At 36.4% G+C, this 19,969-nt stretch overlaps 1 protein-coding gene across 31 annotated transcripts in view; it reads left to right on the top strand.

The window, feature by feature from the left end:
* Window positions 1–19,969, top strand: part of NRXN1 (neurexin 1) — a 759,121-nt gene that overhangs the window by 81,899 nt on the left and 657,253 nt on the right. For 19 of the 31 annotated variants that reach the window (XM_051616125.1, XM_051616124.1, XM_051616131.1 and 16 more), the window contains exons 3-5: window positions 851–868; window positions 5,543–5,572; window positions 6,359–6,370. The exons of 5 other annotated variants lie outside the window; for them this stretch is intronic. In XM_051616125.1, coding sequence (XP_051472085.1) covers window positions 851–868; window positions 5,543–5,572; window positions 6,359–6,370 — 60 coding nt within the window. The remainder of the gene's footprint in view (window positions 1–850; window positions 869–5,542; window positions 5,573–6,358; window positions 6,371–19,969) is intronic. 7 more of the 31 variants (XM_051616130.1, XM_051616123.1, XM_051616119.1 and 4 more) reach the window with 3 other exon arrangements.

Raw genomic sequence — 19,969 nt, 5'->3', positions numbered from 1 at the left:
CTTGCTGTGTAGGCTTTGAGGGAAATTTTCTTCCTGTACCCCATCTTGATGTTAGGCTGGGAATAAAAGGCCAAATTATTGGTGGTTTATAGTAGCCTTTACTTAGGCAAAATGCCCTTTGGTCTAATCTGGAGGCATAACCCACACCTGAAATTACTGTGGATTTTGGAAACTGTACAAGGAAGGGAACTGTTTGATTATTTAAGATGTGCAAGTTTATGATGTTGACAGATGCTGTGAGATATGATCCTACAATTCTGAGTTATTCCACCCAGCTTAAGTCACAGTTTTGCCACACTGGATTTGGACTTCTGACACCATGACCAGAGTGAGCGCCTCAGTCATGAGTGCAGTATCAGCCACGCTGCCTGTGAAAACATCTTCACAGCATACTCTAAAACTGAAGTTAACTTGTTTGATCTGCTTAAAACTGTCTACTTTGTACAGGTCATTAAGGAAAATTCAGAATGGGAAAGTAAAAGCAAATTAATTTAGAATCCCTATCACAAATGACTGATGGCTTTAAAATATGTACTTATAAAAGTCTTACAAGAACATTCTCTGATCGATGACTAATAATAATTGAACTTACAGAGAGATGCAGTAACTCCTGTCCAATTTTTGCACTTTGGAAACAGTATCGTTTTGTGTCATATCACATGAATTTTGTTAAATAGAGGAAACATTGCTTCCCTGGTGCTTTTGCTCTTCCCTCTGGATTGTAGCAACAGAGCACTTGCATGTTGTGTTTGATGCCTTGCATGATGAAGACATGCAATGGCAAGTTCCAGTCTGCATGCTGCTTAATGAATGTTTTCCTTTTCTCTCCTTCCCTGTTATGTGCTTACAGAAGACAACTATGTAGAAGGTGGGTGCTTTCTACCTTATTTTCTTAAGCGTTTGTTTTTCCCTTCTGTTTAGTGGTTTTTTTTCCATTCTGCTTAATGTTATAAAAGTACGCATAACATGCAGTACGGTAAGTTGCATTTTTTTAACCATAAATGTATAGAAGTTTATTAAATAAGTGTGATTTCTTTTTTCCATACAGAACACAAGCAAAACTCCATTTTAATCTTGGCCTTATTGGTGTGATTCCAGAATATCCCTGCTGAAGCAATGGGATTTATACTAGTGTAACTGATACCATTCTTCAAAATCATTCAGGAGATTTGCAGAAGGACTGATTTCTTCTCATGTTCTGTATGAAAAACACTCCAAGAAACTATTTGTTTCATTAGTGTGAAGCATAAATACTCCTTGTAAGAATGTAATGCATGTTAAATACCTGTATTTTAATTGCTCAGGAAAATGGAAAGCGCTTTTTTATTTAATACTACAAATCTTGCTTACTGTACTAGTCTTTATAGCACCAAGTGTTAGGAAAAAAAAAATTCTGTCTAACTTTTCCGCATAATGCTCTCTGCATTTTGGACATTGTGAAAGAAGCAGCATGTGATTTTAATGATAATGTTGGTACATAGATAAATCCCTTTAAAGAAAGTATGGCAAAGGGCAGTGGAAACTAAAGCACAATGCCATCTAGCCTGGATATCGGTAAGTCTATTAGCTGGCAAAACATGTTGCATGCCTATATATAATAGTTTCAAAGGTACAGAATATGCTTCACAGATCAGTTATTGCTGGGAAGCAGTATTGTCGTTTTGCTTATAAGCCAGAAGATGCAGGTGCTTTTTTAGGTACAAGTGCATTTAAAGGTCTCTCTGTGCTGAATCTTTGCATTCTGGATAACCTATTATCTATTGGAAAAATTAGCTTATCTATCTACACTGAGCAATAACTTTTGATTTATTTTTTTTTTTTCATAATACTTTTAAAGCTGTTTTAAAATCTGGGAATTTGTAAGCTAATTTATATGCAAAGTGACTTCCCTGGCATGGCTCTGAACCAGGGTCCTGCAGCGAGCCATTCTGGGGCTTGAGTTCATTCAGAATTCAAGTCACAGGCACTGCCTGTCTATTCACTGGTAATTTTCTTAAAAAGCCTGGAAATATTGGTGCTGCATTTCTCCATGCTACTTTATTCGAGGGCAAAGAGACGTGCTCAGATTTAGCACATACACAATGATTTGCAATTTTATTAAAATAGATGCTACCAGTAGGAGAAAGAAAATTTAATCAATTCTGGTGCTTTACTTGTTTACACTGTCACACACATACATAGCAATACAGTTTCCTTTCTGTTGTGAAATGAAAATGTATTCAACAACACTAGCATAGTAATTCTAACTGAAAAACATAAAAGCCTAGAAATAAGTACCTAATCTTATATTTGATCTGTGCATAAAACCCTTACTGGTGTCAACATGAGTCTCAAATCCAAATTAGAATCAATATAGCTAGATAAGGAGGTTCAGTTTCATTTCACATATTCGTTTATGCACAGCAGTACAAGAAAAAGCTTAGATAATGGTTAATCCAGACTTTACCTGAATCTAATTCTTAAAACTGCAACCATAAATTTATTCCAACATAGATCTGGATACTTACACATATATTGAAGTTACAGAGGATGTATATGGAAAGAATGGAAGCACAGAATGTATATCCAAAGCACACTTTGAAAATGGAGATAAAATCTTTAATCTTTGATTTCTGTGATATCTGAGCATCTCATTAAGTTAAGCTACAGCTACATAAGAAAACAGAAGGATTTAATATTAACATAGTTAAATTTATATATATTGTTGATATGAAAAGACTATATTTTAGTCATTTTACTAAAATTGTGCTAGGATTGAACATGTTCACCACAGGTTTAGCATGTTTAAATTTTCTTTTGGCCTGTGCTCTGCATAGAACTGATACACCAAATCATGAAAATATCTTATCTTCATTTCTGCTTACACTATCCCATCCTGTGCCACTTAACTCTCTCTTCTCAGAGCCAAGTTCAGTATAAAGATGGAGTGGATCACAGATAAGGCGTTCCTACAAAATCTTTAATTCCTAATTCACAAACAAAAAGCTTTTATAATTCTACTTATGAAGTAGTGGCACACAAGTGAGTATTTTCAATGAATGGTACACCTATACATGGCTAGTTAAGGCTAGAACTTTCTACAACTGTCCAATGTAGTATTCTCAAATTATAAGCAGACTGTCATTTTGAAAATCTAAAAGTGATTCCTATCATGGTAGATATATCTGTATCATTTTAAACCACTCTGTGGATTCCACAGGTAGAGTAATAGTAATTCTTCAGTCTTCCATAGTCTTCATTCATAGATTGCAAACATAAAATAAGGTAAGTATCATTATGTGCTTTTAGCAAGTAAGTGTAAGTAATCTTACAGCTTCACAAATAAAGTAACAAACAGAGTAAAGCAAAATACATTTTCTTGAGGACTAGTACTAATATTTTTAATTGATAGATGTCTGGTTTGAGCAGTGTATTTTTTTTTTACGTTCACTTGACTTCCTTTTTAGTTGAACAGCACTGTAAGTGACTTAAAATTCAAGTGGTTTCTATAATGTTGTCAAGAGACACTTCTGCCATTTACATTTATTTCAAATTATAGAAGAATCATGTATATACAACTGACCAATCTTGCATACAACTTTAGCAAAATCATAGCTATCAGGCAGTGGTAAACTCCTGAAGCTAGGCCTTTTTTTTAGGTCCTTATAGCTGTAAAGATCATATTCTAATGCAAGCTGGTAACAGATTACCTTCTTTGCATTCCCCTAGGAGATATGACAGCAATTGCTGAAAAATTACATTTTAATAAAGAAAAAGATACTGTAACATTCTACGAGTTTCAGCTTCCCTCTACTTAACATAATTAAGGCCAAAAGTTTTGAGATTTCTTACTGTAGTTGCCAACACAAAATGTTAAAAGCCAAAAGAGGAGTTAAATAATCCCTTGAAGAGAGTAATACTTTCAGAAGGCTGTGAAGCAAGTGATCCAAGCAAGAACATTCAGCATTAAAAGAATGAAGATTGATCATGGGTCTTTGTGTATACCCCACCGTGTCTCTCAGTGGTAGCAACACTTACAGAGAAAGAACATGCATGAAAACCTTTCTACTGTCTTTCACAAACTGCTAGCTGCAGCACAGCTGTGTGATGTTTCCCAAACAATGCTTAAGTAGGTATCCCTTCAGGATCATGCCCAGCTTTCATTTATGTTGCTGTAAACCCCAAGTAATCCTGCCAGCTGTAGGGCACTGTATTTGGAAACAGAATCTATTGCCCAAGAGATGGGGCACATCAGGCCCTTCAGTTTATCTACACATCTAAATTGGGTGACATTAAAAATCACAAATTCGACCAACCTATTGTTAGTCTATTTGGAATATCACTTGAGATTTGGAGCTGATAAGATACAAATCCTTCAAAACTGATTGCAATTGAGAGTATCTTCTTTGAACTACCCCCAAATGCATGAGTCATTTGTGCACCTAATTTTCTTTGTGAATTAAAGATCAAAACTCTCTAGGAAGTCTGCTTTCCAGTAAAGAGCAGGATATTTTACTGCTCACCGTCTTTGTGTGAATTGATTTTAATTCATTGCAAATAAGAAAATAATTTATAGTTTTTGGAGAAGAGGAGCACATTTATCACGAACAATTAATAACTGCTGAAATGGATCCTAAAACAGACAAGTTCAACAAGCATAGGCCTTTTTTTAAAACCAGACATAAAATGTAAAATACCTTCTTACTTCTAAAAAAAATGTTCTCCCTTTATCACATTATTCTCAAAGAGAATAAAAGTATAATTTTATTAATGTTACTTTAAAAAGCTGAATATTTTTAGCTGAAGAATAATGTAATTTGACTCTGGTTGTGTGATTATGGTTATGAACATGTTTTGAAATGTCACTAGACCTATGCTCATATGATTGGAATTCATCTTTAAAAACAAGTGTAAACAAAATCTATTTCTTACAGATTTATGAAGTAGCTATAGAAGCTGTCCCTTGAATTTTCCTTATTGCTATATATTTTGTATTACATATGATGTAATTTGCCTTCACTGGAACCGATTTATTCTTCTCATGTTTCACACAAATAAGGAGACATCCCTTGCATTATCATTTCAATGTGACAAAGAAATTTTATTTAATTACCTGAAGTGCTCATTTTTATGAGGGGAAAAAGATCAGACCCAGCCCATTTTTCAGGTTTACAATTCTCGTGGTTTTTAGCATCATTTCACAAGTAGAGGACAGGAAGTCCTCCTAGCAAAGTGTTCAAAACAATATAATCAAAATAAGATAAAGACAGATGGACTCTTAAAGGAATTGGTTGGATTTGAAAGCATTTTATTATTTTCTGTCATCCTGACGATTGCACAGAAGTACACAGGAAAACAGCACCCAGTGTTTGAATTGCACTTTCGTTACTCATAGCCCAAAGCATTCCAACCAGTGGTTGAAAAATGCTCTCTAATTTCCCTCTGTGATACAGACATCCCATAGGAAACAGATGCCTGTCACAAAACATTTTTGTCACTGTGACAACACCACCTTCCTGTGCTCCCTTGTTCATTGCTGACTGTGCTCTTGTTTCCCTTCAAGGTCTGGCGCACCTGATGATGGGCGACCAAGGTATGGGCTCTGTTCCTTTTCCACTCTGCTTTCATTGTTTCTTCTTGTTCTGTAGCTGCTTCGAATCCATCACTGCAAATGATGGGCAAATGCTTGAAAGCTGTCTTTGGCTGCAAATAAACACATGGTTTTAGTCACATCTTTTCTTCATTATTATTTCTTTTCGTTTGCTCTGTAAGTTTTTGTCCTTTTGCCTCCTCTGTTCCCCCTCTTGCAATGCAATAACTGAAGTGAGGCGAGAGAAATAAGAAGGTGATTAAGAACATTTAATGTATGTATCAGAAAATACAATTATGTATGATTCTATAAATGTTAAACAAAGCACAAGAGCACTCTTCAAAGAGGTCCTAAAGGAAGATACTCGGCTTGTCACATTGTCCACATTGAAGAGTCCATTTACATTAATGCATGGCTGACTGGAAATGTGCAGAAAGCACCTGCTCCTGGCTTCTGGAATGCTGAGAGTACAATTTAGCAGCCTAACAAAATCAGTGATTATTCTTTATTCCTCCTAACCATGTTACTTCTGTGTCATTCTTTCTTACCTAAGCATGGGTTCCTTCTGTGTTTCACTGCATGTACATGATTGTAAAAAAATAAACTAAATCCCTAATATAACACTGATTGCATCAGCATTTTTCTCCAGACATTTACTTTGTCACTTCATGTTCAGATGCTATTGCATTTACATATACTCACAACTCTTACTGTTGTTTCTCTCCTCTTCTTTATTCTCCTTTTGTCTGGAAATGCTTTCTTCATGGAACCATTTCACCAAATCCATAGGTAAAAGTAAAGGTATTACATGATTTTCTTTATTTTTAATGCCATCAGTATACTTTAATGTATGTATAAGTAATAGAAATAAATGTAAATCTTTTTGCATTGGTAATATGAGGTAGGTATATTTTTAAAAGTAAATATTTAATGGAGAAAAAGGTAAGGAGAATTATCTTAAAGTACAGGCAGACTTTTTTTAAAGTTTGTCTCCTGGTTTTGAGAGAGATGTAAAGCTTTAGCAGTGATAAAGGAGGCTACAGTTGTAGAAAGTGTTCAGGATGAAGTAACAAGCCACATTTTGAGGTAATGCATTTTTATGTTCTCAAAGAATTGTAGTCTATACTACTAGGCGCAGAAAAAAGCTCTGTGTTGTTCAACAGAGATTCTCTGAAGATAATCTATCTAGGGCCAGTCCACATCTTGATGTAAGTTCTACATCTGAATAACCCCTGTTTCAGTAAGTCTCTGGTATCAGCTGATGACATTTGCTCTGAGATTTTCCTTGTATATTAATCACTTTGATTATATCTGAGACAAGAACTGGACAAAGGAACAAGGAAGAATCAAAGCCAAAGAGAGGTGTGTGGTTTATTTCAGAATTTTTTACTCTTTTGTTTCTTTATGTAATGAATACCAGGCACATTTACTTTCTTTCTTCTGGAGGGAACACATGCAGTAGGGTTAAGACTTTACCTATGTAAATAAGCACCAGGTTTCACTATGGGGATAATTGTTCACAGACATCACTGTGTTGGATCTGTGTGGTGGAGCATTGGTAGCAGGGGAAGGGCTACTGGGGTGGCTTCTAAGAGAAGCTGGGAGAAGCTTCCCCAGCTCCAAAAGAAGCCCATCGCTGGCCAAGGCTGAGTCAATCAGTGGTGGTGGTAGCACCTCTGTGATAACATATTTAAGAAGGGGGAAAAAAAAGCCTGCTGTGGGACCTGCAGTGGAGACAGGAGTAGGGTGTGAGACGAACACCTATGCAGACAACAAGGTCAGTGGAGAAGGAGGGGAGGAGGTGCTGGAGCAGAGATTCCCTGTGTTGAGACTGCAGGCTGTCCCTCTTCAGCTTTTTTTCCCAAAGTAGAGTCTCTTTCCCCTGTGGCCATAATTGGTGAGTGATCCCACCCTGTCCTTGTCTCCCCCCAAGCTTTTCATTATATTTTCTCCACCCTGTCTCATGGGGTGGGGAGGAGTGAGCAAGCAGACACTTGGTGTTTAGTTTCCAGCTGGGCCTAAACCATGATAGCCACATAATTATGGTTGTATGATAAGAAGTTGGTCATTAAAAGCAATTAAATCTGTGTGTGTTATATATGATTAATAATACAGTTCTGTTAATCTGAAGCATTTGTCAAGAGTGTGCCTACTCTTGGTATAAATCAGAAATCCAATCTGCATGGTTGTACTTTGCTAACTAGTTAAATTAGAAACAATATTCCAGGTTCCTTGGTGTCTTGGTTGATTTAGTATTTCCCATCCTAGAAAGTTCATGGGATGTGAAGATGGTAATTATGAACTAGTAGCGTCTCATCCCTCTTTATACCAGATGCTCAGGAGAGACTGTGTACCTGGTTATAGGTGGAACACTATTTGAGGTTCTGCAGCTGTACATCTTCTTGCTATGAGAAGTTCTAAGCAAGTAGAATGAAAAACAGTCTGCTGATTTCTTTGCTATATAGATTTTTTGTGTGTGTAGGATAGCTGATCCTTGTGTTTTTCTTAACGGTACCTTTTATGTATTACTTCCTTATTTATTATTTCTGTCATATTCCTTAACCATAAATGTCTTGGGTGGAGTTCCCTTAAAATGACATTTGGTAGTAACTGAACATTGACAGTATAGATATTTTTAATGAATATTAAGGAATTATTTTTCTGGATTATTCTATGCACAGAATACATTATCTGGTATGTACAGCACTGAAGGTTTTTTGGTATAAAAGGATGAAAACATAAATATTGTGTGTATATATTATGATTAGTAACTGATCTGGAAAGCAGATGTTAACAAAGCAAAAAGCTTGCCACTATTGTGCCATAGTTAGACATTGATACTTTTTTTTAGAAGGTTTAGCAATTATATTCAGCAAAAAATTACCTAGGATATCTTAGCTACATGTAATTTTTATTGATGTGTCATGTGACATATTTTAAACACCAGTCACCAGCCATCTAATCATTTGACTATTCTTTTCCTTTCACATTTTAGTTTTTATTAGATTTATCCAGTTTTTATGGGAATACTTAGTAATAAGTTTTGATAACCACTATGCTTCTTATTGAATGATATCCTCAACCGGGGAAAAATGGACTTGTTTTATCAACTATCTTGAAACAACAGTAACATTGGCTATTGAAACATGGGACCTTGAAAGAGTTGTGAAAACACACATTCATAATACATGACACTATAGCAAAGTAGGGGAGGGTGATGGAAAGGAATGAATGGAAAAAAGAAGATCTCAGCATTGCATTAGTTTGCACCTTTTTCAAACTCTTGTTACAAGTTCAGTTCCTTGAGATGTAATTAAGATCAGTAACAAAAGAGATTGCAAAATTTTTGAGTTATTTGAGAAGCTTCACTAGGCAACATACCCTGAAGAGTATAAATGGCTGAAGTATCACCATCTTCTTTAATTGTTTATATATTATTTGAGATGCTGGAAAAAAATCAACAGTGTACCTTCAGAATTAGGACAGGATGTTGACAGGGCTGGGACCTAGTGTTGACAGAGGAAGGAGGGGTGAGGCGGCCTTTCCAAGTGGGCAAGCAGTACAAATTCCAGTCCAATCTCAATAGATGTACCTGCTATTTGTCATTTATTTGTAAATATACATTGGGATACTCTAGAGTATTTCTCAAAAAAAAGTTGTTATTATCAATATTAACAAAGCTGTCACTATCCCTTAGAGAAAGGCAGAAACAAAGCTCAGAATATGTCATCTGTCAGTACTCAAACTCATAAAATTTTAGCAATGTACAAAATGAGCTGACATAAAGAAGGATATAACATCAAGCTGAGAGCCTATTTAGAATTCTGTTTCATAAATTTAGAAATACAAATTCAGAAATTTCATAAATTTAGAAATACAAAACTAGTTTCCTGATCCATTACTCCTTGTAGAGGCTAAACCTAATTCTAGGAAGAGCCACAAGCTTTTATTTGCTCTGGCATTCGTTTGTTTTCTGATAGGGATTCCCTTTTTTTTCCCCTCAGAAATCACTTACCTGTTTACAATTTTAGCACTAGAGTGGTCACATCTGTGATGGTGTAAATGTGTTGGCAAGGTAAGGTTTGTAAATGGAGTTCAAGCTGTTATTAGACCACTGGAGTATATTACTCAGAGCACGTGTTTGAATTTGAAGCAAACCTTGTAGTCCCCTGCTCAAAACAGGTTTAGAAAAAGGATATGTTAGCCCAAAACAAGTTTGTGCCCAAAAACAAGTTTATATCCAAATAATTTTTTTCTGCTTTCTCCCAGCTATTATAGATGGTCTAATAAAGCTCCCATTTCCACCTAGGGACCGTATCTTGTCAAAAGTTAGCACTTTCCTGATTTCCCATTCAGAATTATTTTGTGATTAATAGTAATACAACTAAGATTACATGGCAACTAATGTAAGACACTCTGTCTCTATTTTCTTCAAAGAAATTCCTCTTGTCCTTTTCATTTTTTTTTTAATGAGCAATGAAAGGAATTTATAATTCAGTTACTATAACATAAAGTGACATTTATTACTTCCTCTTTATATTGCAGTTCTCTTAAGCCTATACATATTGTTACCTATATTTTATTTGTACATAAACAATCTACTTTTGACTATATATATTACTCATTCTATAACTAAACACCATGTTCATACTCCTACTCAATTACTTTAAAGATTATGTGCAGCTTCAAATAATATTTGAGTAACTCAGGTCCATAACAAACTATTAAATCATATCTAACTCAACAAGCTAAGTGTTTCTACGAAAAGATAGATATTACAACTGCAAATTATTATATTAGGTTACAGGCCTTTGGTGTGGTGGTATTTGGTATAGCGTGTATAAATGCTGAAGAAAGACTCCAGAATGTCAGTTTGTGTATGTGTGAACCTCCTTGCCAAAAGAGGACAATGTTTGTACTGGCTATCTGTAAAAGCAGGTTTTTTTCACTTATCAATCACACAATTAATTTGACAACTGGAAAAATAAGACATTTAAAAAGAAAGGTAATTTAAATAAATCTTTAAACAATCATGAGCATTAAAATGGTATAACTAAGTAATTATGCAGTGTTTGTGTCATGCAACACAAATCCCACCTTGCGCCAGGAACATCCCCAACATCAAACTATATGGAATTCAGTCTTTAATCTCAATGCAACCATAAGTTCATCTTACTGTGAGGACTTTCAATTTTGCTCTGTTTTCAAAGAACTGAAATACTTTTGGCCTCTCTCTACTCTGTGATGCTCCCAGGTTTGTTGAAAAGTGTATCCATATGTGCTTCTTTTGTGTGCTGCTTCAAAGTGGGTCTGAAAGCCATGCATCCTCCAGGCTTCCTTGGCCTGAGCCACCAGTAGTCCTGCAGCCATGTAAATACTTTTGTACAGCACTGAGCTGTAGCACAGCTTATCATTTTTTGCTAAGCTCCCTGTTGACATGTTATATGCCTTCTCAACTGCAGCTGGCTTTTGCCTGGCAAGCACAGAGTATGGACGGAGGGGTTTTTTTACTCGCTGTACTTGTTCATATAGTTATATGTGATATGAGCTTATTTGAAAGATTTACTGCTAGAATTGAACTGATTTAATTTAGGAGTTTAACAAAGAATGAGGTTGCCAAGCTTGGGTAACTGAAATTATTTCTGAGTGACTTCACAGCAGAAGAATGTATAAACCATGTTTCCCTACTCAATTTCATAGTTGCTTCTACTGATAGAAAAAAGAAGAATCAGTAATTTAAAAAAAATTATCCTCCATTTAACAAAGCCAAAACACTCTGACAGCCTTGTATAATTTACAAAACGATCAGCACAAGAAATTCTCTATAAAATTTGTTTTTTCATGAGAATTACCTTCTTAAGGAAATTAAGGAATTTCAAATACAAAGTTCTTGAATATGCTCCAAAGAGCAGTAACGACACATCATATCTGTTCTACAGTAACTTTTTTTTTTCTGAAGACAATCATAAAGATAGTTAAATAGTGACTGATGTTCACCAAAAAGATTGCAATTAAGTTATTGTGTGTAACCCATGCAACTATGCCAACACATTTATTTTCCAATAATTATTTATACTATCTTAAATTTTGTGGTTAATCTGCTAACTTTTTCACTCAATATAATAATTAACTATACATTAAATGTTTTAATCCAAACGAAGAGTGGTATCTTTCTGTATTTAAGAGTTGTGGTGCATTGAAATAAATAATTTATTGCACTTCAGTGGGTGATACCTAGCAAGCCTAGAATATGGAATTTGGAGCTGCAGATTCATCTTTATGTTGAAATGTGAACAATTAAAGTTCCTTGGGAAGAAAAATGCAGCAGAACATGACTGTTGAAGAAGTTTTCTGTCTGAAGTACATGGCTCAGAAGAGATCCGTCAGCACAAGGACCAGAAATACAAATTCTGTCTTGAGATATATATGCCCAAAATTATACTTGAGATTGCTGATCAGCAGTATGAAAAGAAATTGTAAGAACCTGCTGTAAAAATCAAGGAAACTATATGAAGACAGGGGGACACTTTTATTTGAAAGATGTTATTTTTCTGATGTAGATTTTTCCATGTGATAATGACCAATCCATGCCATGAGTTCTAGCACCATTTTACCACCAAAATAAAACACCATATTCTGAATCATTCTGATGACACTTTAAATTATCATGTGTCATATATACACATGTATATATGTCATAGGTCTCCTGTGGATTAAATGTGGAAGTACGAGGGATTTTATGTTTAAAAAAAATGTTTTATTTCCAAAAGTGCAGATTTCTGCTGTGTCCAGAAAGCATTGTAGCATAAGATAGTACATATTTAAGCTTTTGGCTTCCTTGACACTAGGCTCCAGTTCTGAGCATAGATTTCTCCAGAACATGGGTGTCCTGACAGAGAGCCTTTCAGCATAATTCCAGAGGTCTGGAAGAGGATATGTATTTCAGGCCAAAAAGTACGTGGGGATTTATTGAGAATGAGAAACAGTAATGCTGTCACTCTGAAGAGGTAAAAAAAGAAGTTTTGAGCAGGTAAGCAATGAAGAAATGGAGAACGTAGGCATTTCTTCCTTAAACCAAACATTTATTTTTATGTATATATAACTATACACAGCAAATAACAAATAAAAGCTGCATCAATCTGTATATTTTTGCACAATGAAATTCCATGAGAGTTTCATACAAATTTGATAGGCATTTCCAATGAAACAGATATTTCAGAGAGGTGTATTCCTAGGATATCCTGTAGGATATCCTGGAACTTTTTCCTTTACACGTTCATTTAATACCTGATGATGTTAGTGAGTCAAATACATTGTTAGAGCAACACTAAGGATGGCAGCTTCACTCTAAGGCTCCACTACAGCTAAGATTTTCCTAGGATAAAATTCAGTCCTTGAAATCTACCACGAGCAGCTCAACAAATCAGCCCAACGGACTCTTAATTTCTATTATTTCAGTGAAAACCAGAAGTAATTGGAGGTTATTCTACATCTCACTTATAGCAGAAATCTCAACTGACTTTAACATTTATCTAAGCAGAATCATGCTCAGTGGAGTTTCACCAGTTAAGTGGAAAGGAATCACCTTAAGGAGGAGCATTTTCAATAATCTCTAACATTTGTCTAGATGCAAGCTTCCTAAATTCTGGACTAAACTTTATCACAGTTTCCAAAAAACTAAATATAATGAAAGCAAAGAACTTGTAAGAAAACTACCATAGAATTGTACTGATATAACTGAAAATGTGAACTAAAACAATGCGCATCATAACAACATTTTTCTAACAAGAATAACTCCCTACAAAAGAACTGAAGAAGTTATTTAAATAGTCTGATCATAACTGATTTTTCTTCTAGAAGTAAGAATGCTGTGTACAGAATTTTAACCTACTTTTTAACTCTGCAGTAATTTTCCATAGCTGTAATAATATGCCAAGCTACTTAGAAACAACAAAAGCTTGAAATATCCAGTCTCCTGTAAAATATTTTAATTAAACTGACACTAGTAATATGTCTCTTTCCTGATACTCAAAGCTTTCTATAACCCTGTCATTCTTAATTGCTTAAAGGTAGGTTTCTATCTTCACTTCAGGGACCACCCAGAGCAATTAAGTATCAGTAGAACAGTGAAACTGCAATGAACTGGGAAATTTAGGAGCACAAAGTATAAAACTTTCATTGGAACTGAGTAGGCACCATGGACTTTGCTATGAAATTTCACCTTCACTGTTCTGTTGTCCACATATCTTTTTTCCAGTCTTGGGAGGAAAGGAAAGCGATTGAATCTGTTTACTGGATTAATTCAGATGAAGCATTCTACGAGCAGCTGGCTGAAGTCTCGCAATTGCGAACCCTTGTTCTGGTGGGGGACTTCAACCTAACAGACGTCTGCTGGAAATATAACACAGCAGAGATCAGGCAGGCAAGGAGGTTCCTCAAGTGTGTGGAAGATAGCTTCCTGACACAACTGGTAAGTGAGCCTACCAGGGGAGGTGCCTCAGTGGACCTCCTGTTCACAAACAGAGAAGGACTAGTGGGAGATGTGGTGGTTGGAGGCCATCTTGGTCTTAGCAATCACAAAATTATTAAGTTTTCAGTTTTTAGTGATGTAAGGAGGGGGGTTGGCAAAACCTCCATCTTGGACTTCCAGAGGGCAGCCTGTGGCCTGTTCAGGACATGGGTTGAGAGAGTCCCTTGAAAGACAGTCCTGAAGGGCAAAGGGGTCCAAGAAAGCTGGACGCTCTTCAAGGAGGAAATCTTAAAGGCCCAAGAGCAGGCTGTCCCCATGTGTCACAAGTATAAAGGGCAGGGAAGACAGCTAGCCTGGTTGAACAGGGAGTTTTTGACAGGATTTAGGAAAAAAAGAAGGGTTTACCACCTTTGGAAGAAGGGACAGGCAACTCAAGAGGAGCACAGAGATCTCATTAGGTCATACAGAGAGAAAATTAGGAAGGCAAAAGCCCAGCTGCAGCTCAACTTGGCCACTGACATATGGGACAATAAAAAAAAAAAATTAATACATACATCAACAATAAAAAAAAACCCAGGGAGAATCTCCATATTGCCTTCTTTGCCTCTGTCTTTAATAGTCAGACCAGTTACCCTCAGGGTGTTCAGTCTCCTGAGCTGGAAGATAAGGATGGAGAGCAGAACAAACCCCCCATAATCCAGAAGGAAGTAGTTAATGATCTGCTTCTGCACGTAAACGTGCAAGTCTATGAGGCCTGATGGGATCCACCCAAGAGTACTGAGGGAGCTGATGGGGGAGCTTGCTAAGCCTCTCCATTTATCAACAATCCTGGTCAACAGGGGATCTCCCATATGACTGGAGGCTGGCTAATGTGATGCCCATCTACAAGAGGGGCTGGAAGGAGGATCCGGGGAACTACAGGCCTTTCAGCCTGACCTCAGTACTGGGAAAGATCATGGAGAGGCTCATCTTGAGTGAGCTCCCATGGCAAGTGCAAGGCAGCTAGGGGATCAGGGCCAGTCAGAAAGAATTTATGAAAAAGAGGTCTTGCTTGACCAACCTGATCTTTTTCAGTGACCATGTGACCTGCCTATTGGATAAGGGGAGGCTGTGGAAATTATCTGCCTGGACTTTGGTACGGTCTTTGACACTGTCTCCCACAGCATTCTCCTGGAAAAGCTGGTAAATCATGGTATAGACAAGTGCACTCTTCACCAGGTAAAAAACTAGCTGGATGGCCATGCCTAGAGAGTTGTGATAAATGGGATCAAATCTAGCCGGTGCCGGTCACCAGTGGTGTCCCTCAGGGCTCAGTTTTGGGGCCAGTCTTGTTCAACACTAATTATCTAGATGAGGGGGTTGAGTGCACCCTCAGTAAGAATCATAGAATCATAGAATGCCAGGTTGGAAGGGATCTCAAGGATCATCTGGTCCAACCTTTCCAGGTACTACTATAGTTGATATGAGATGGCTCAGCACCCTGTCAAACTGAGACTTCAAACTATCCAATGTGGGGGAATCTACCACTTCCCTTGGGAGACTATTCCAATGTTGGACTGTCCTCACAGTGAAAACTTTACCTCTGTTTTCCAATTGGAATCTCCCCAGGAGCAACTTGTGCCCATTACACCTTCTCTTTTCTTTGTGACTCCTTCTAAAAAGGGAGTCTCCATCTTCTTGGTAGCCACCCTTTAAGTACTGGAAGGTTATCCTGGAGGGTGGGTCTCCCTTCTGGAGTGTCAACCTCTCCACTCATCTTGGTGCCATCAGCAAGTTTTCAACTTTGGATAACAAGAGACTACCAGAGAAATTGCTAGGCTACACCTGGCAGTGCTGGCTTCAGAACATTTACGAGTAGTCTCTTTATACTGGCAATGGGAGAAAAAAAAAAGCAGCTATGCCTTTGCATATTCTTCAGACAGAGAGAAATCTACCTGGAAAGCAAAATTCAGCAGTAAGAGAGTTTAAGTCTGTTAATTTTTCACTGGAGTTAACTAGTTAATAAGTCTGTCCTGCATTTCATATCATGAGCCATTGCTATCCCTTTTTTAGAAGGAGTATCCACCCAAAGGAAAGGAAGCTAAGTATCTTCCTGTGACCATTAATATTCAGCTTCTGAAGAAGCATAACTGAAAACTCCAAGAGATTGATTCCTGATGCCAGCTACCTTGGTAATTATTAGACCCCATTCCCACCCAGCAGTAACCTTTCTCTCTAGGGAGAGAAATAATTTACCTGATTTCCCTCTTCAATGAACCTGAATGCCTTTATTAAGATGAAGTTGGGTTATATCAAAAAGGTGCCAGATAAGTACTTTCCATCTCAGAAAAAGGGCATTGCAGACATTTTGCTGATAATAAGAGCAGCTCCTTTGATTTTCTCAGTTAATGTCTCTGTCTTACAAGGTACTGCATTTAGTATTTCCACATGTCCATAAGAAATCTTAAAAAAAAATCACCAAGCTCAGTTTCAGGCAAATCACCTATGAAAACTATGTGTGCATGCACATGAGATACTTAGCATTGTAATTTTACTATTGAACCTGTGCAAAACAAAGCATAAAGTAGTTTTGGAGCCAAATGCTGTTTTGACAATGCTGTTTTCACTATGAATGGATGTGTAATTTATATGGATATTTCAAATTATTTGTATTAGCTGCAACTACTGACTAGTTGTTACATAGTTTTCAATTTTAGAAGAGTTATTTGGTTGTAATTATATTGAACTGTAACACTGGTATATGTTTACATAATCACAAAGATGATGTGAGAGTTTAAAAAATTCTCTTTTAATTAAATCTTAATATACCTGAACACCCCCAGATCATTATGATACCAATACTGAACTGGTATTCTTATTTCATCTGAATACTTGTTCAAACTATAAATTTTGCAGGTATACTTCAAGGTGTTTACATCAGTATGAACCTTCAAATACGAGTAAATACAGCTGTGTCTGTGGCAGTCATGAACTGATTTTTTGGTGTGTCCTTAGCAGACTTTTCAGCCTTGTAGTCCTCTGCAATAAATTACTCAAATCAGGATACTGTCCAGGACTGTAACTGTATTATAAAGTTTGGAATGTAATTTAGACTTCAGAAGAAATAATATAAAAATATCAAAGTGCAAGACTGGAACAACAAAGTTAAACTTACACATTGGTAAATTTATATGATTCTTAAGCAAGGTATTTATCTGTATAGAATGTTAATGTTAATAATGTTAATATGTATCCATATATCCTGTATTAAACAGACAGGCTAATGTGTAGCAAATCTGTATTATGACCATAGCATAAAGCCACCTGAGTTCCACTGTTAGTCTAATGCCATGTACCCCCTCAAAGCAAATGAGGGAGTTGTTTAGACTTCTGAAAAGAGGATATGTTCCTGTATTCCTATGAAATTATTGAGAAGCACTAAATACATAGAGTAAAACACAGTAAGTAATTCACAATTCTAAAGGACAAATTCTTCAACAATTTAATAGCATATATACGTTTACCATATATACACATAGCTGCATCCAGCTCATGGGCACAGACAAATAAAAATGTCCTGAAACCTTTCAGTTCTGCCATACTTCATGAGTTTATCTCTCAGAAATGCCACTATCTCAAGTTTTGTCCAGTAATAAAAATTACTGCCATGCCTGTATCTGTAAATCACTATTATGTGTCATTTATTCTCTCTTCCAGGAAAACACTTGTATTTTATATTCATTGCTCTAAAACAGATGAGAGAGTTATGCCTTGCATTGTCCCTGAAATGGAGTGACTTGCTAAAGAAGCAGGATTTTGAAAGTCTGTGTTTATTGAGCTGTTATAAAAGTAATACAGAAACGTAATTAATATTTTCCTTTTCAGAACAGCTATAAGAGCTATTTATCAGCCCCGTAGCTTTTAATAAGTACATATAACTCTCAGAAATGTACATGTATCTAGGTCATACTAATTACCTACCTTGGGAGGCAACAATGCGCCTATGCTTCTCTACCTTGCTGACATACTCTTGAGACCCAAGTCAGAAGAGAACGCTTCAGAAAGTCTAAAAATACATTTCCTAGGTGCTTATCTGTTAAACTGCTTAAAGAGGAGGTCTTTCATGTACTAGCTGGCAGCCTGTAATTTGTATTATGCAGGAAATAAGACTAGATAATAAAAAACAACCCTCTGGCCTTGAAGCTTATGAATCACACATAACAGAGAAATTACTATGATAACATGAAAGAAAATTGTCAGAGTATAAAAACAGCCACCTCAGTTTTATTTTATTAGGCATAATTTTATTGTATTTCTTGTGTAGATGGAAATGTATCAGGAGACCCTTTAACACCAAGGCAAGCCCTAATACTCTCTATGGACTACCTGGTAAAACCATTCCAAGCATTCCCTTAAGTCAGAATATAACATGAAAACTAAAACATGTTCATGAAAAAATGTATATCATGTATAGAGGTGTGAATCAAAAGGAGATCAGTATTTCTCAAAGTTCATCATTTTGCTGTGATCATTTACTTGAATACTTTAAATTGCATACTGCACTTAAACAATCTAATTTTCAGGTATGTTATGCCATTGAGTATTTCTATTTTATACAGACACGTAACACATTTACAACAAGGTATGGGTGTCTTCCAGTTACACAGTAGGAAATGAGGTTCCTGTGGTATACAGCGATAGCTATACCAGAAAAACTTGAGCAAAACATTTTTCTGAATTATTTGTGCAGCAAAACTGGTGCTGTTTAGTTTTGCACTTTGTTACAGGGGAAAACGCTTGTACTAAGTTGACAAATTACAGGAGGAACAGAAATTGTTATCTAATCTGGTAAATTTTATAAACTAAAGGCTAAAGCAGTCCTGTAAGAGTGCTTTGAATTAGGTAGAAGAAGGATTCAGACTTCTAAGACCCAGAGTTTTAATTTAAAGACTGAACCTTGTGTTCTAATATTTAGTTTTTCTTTGAACCTCACCGTTCAGTATATATTCACTGTGAGATAAGTAGTCTTCTTTAGCTGCAATATGCTCACACAAAAGGAGAGGATGGAATCATAGGCTACTTCAAGTGAAGGACTTATTATTCAGCATTAGAATTATCTTTATTCATGCAGACTTCAAATACTTCCTTAATCTGCAGTTCTACTGTAGCCAGGAAGTTCCTGTGATTTGCTAAAATTGAAGAAGACAAATGGGAGTTTGTAGTTTCTCCTTGAATATAGGAAAAAAAATTGAGGGGTTGGGGGAGTTAATTCAATGTAGTTAGAGGATTTCTAGTTTAAAAGAATTCCAAACTTTTCCCTGATAATACATGTTGACTATCAGAGAGGAGAGAAGTCAGTTGTTGATGTATATCTTCTATGCATCATTGCTGATGTTCAGTTTCGCACCTTGTAGATGAACAGACATTGGGTTATTAACATCCAGTTATTGCTTGATTGTTTATTAATACAATGTGAAATATATGTGCAAACAGCTGAATAAATGCCACTGGGGAGACTACAATAGCATATGCACTTGGATGGGGAAGGTCTCTGCTACATTATTATTATTGTTGTTGTTGTATGTGCTTATTATTTAATATATATTATGGAAACATCTCTGTGTGTAGTAAACAGGAGACCTTTCACCACAACTATTCTCATTTTGTAGTCTACCTCTGTGTCCTTAATGAAGCTGGAACTTACACACCTGCTCTGTGAGGAAAAGCTGTAGGGAAGTGGGAAGTTGGACATTCAGTCTGCTTACATAAGGAAAAGCTGAATGCCCTTTTTCCACATCTTTGGGCTGTGTTCAAACTATAGCAGTGCTGCATGGGGGAACAGTCTTCAAATACATGCCCATAATTCCTCCTGTGCTGCTGTACAGTAAGGGGGCTTCAGCAGCCCTGTGAACAGCTTCCTGCTTGGGCTCAGTGTCATCCCTCAGAACTGG

This window comes from Apus apus, chromosome 3 (assembly GCF_020740795.1).
Source record: "Apus apus isolate bApuApu2 chromosome 3, bApuApu2.pri.cur, whole genome shotgun sequence".
NCBI lineage: Eukaryota > Metazoa > Chordata > Aves > Apodiformes > Apodidae > Apus > Apus apus.
Note: the sequence above shows the minus strand (reverse complement) of the source record. Positions and strands in the feature narration are given on the sequence as shown.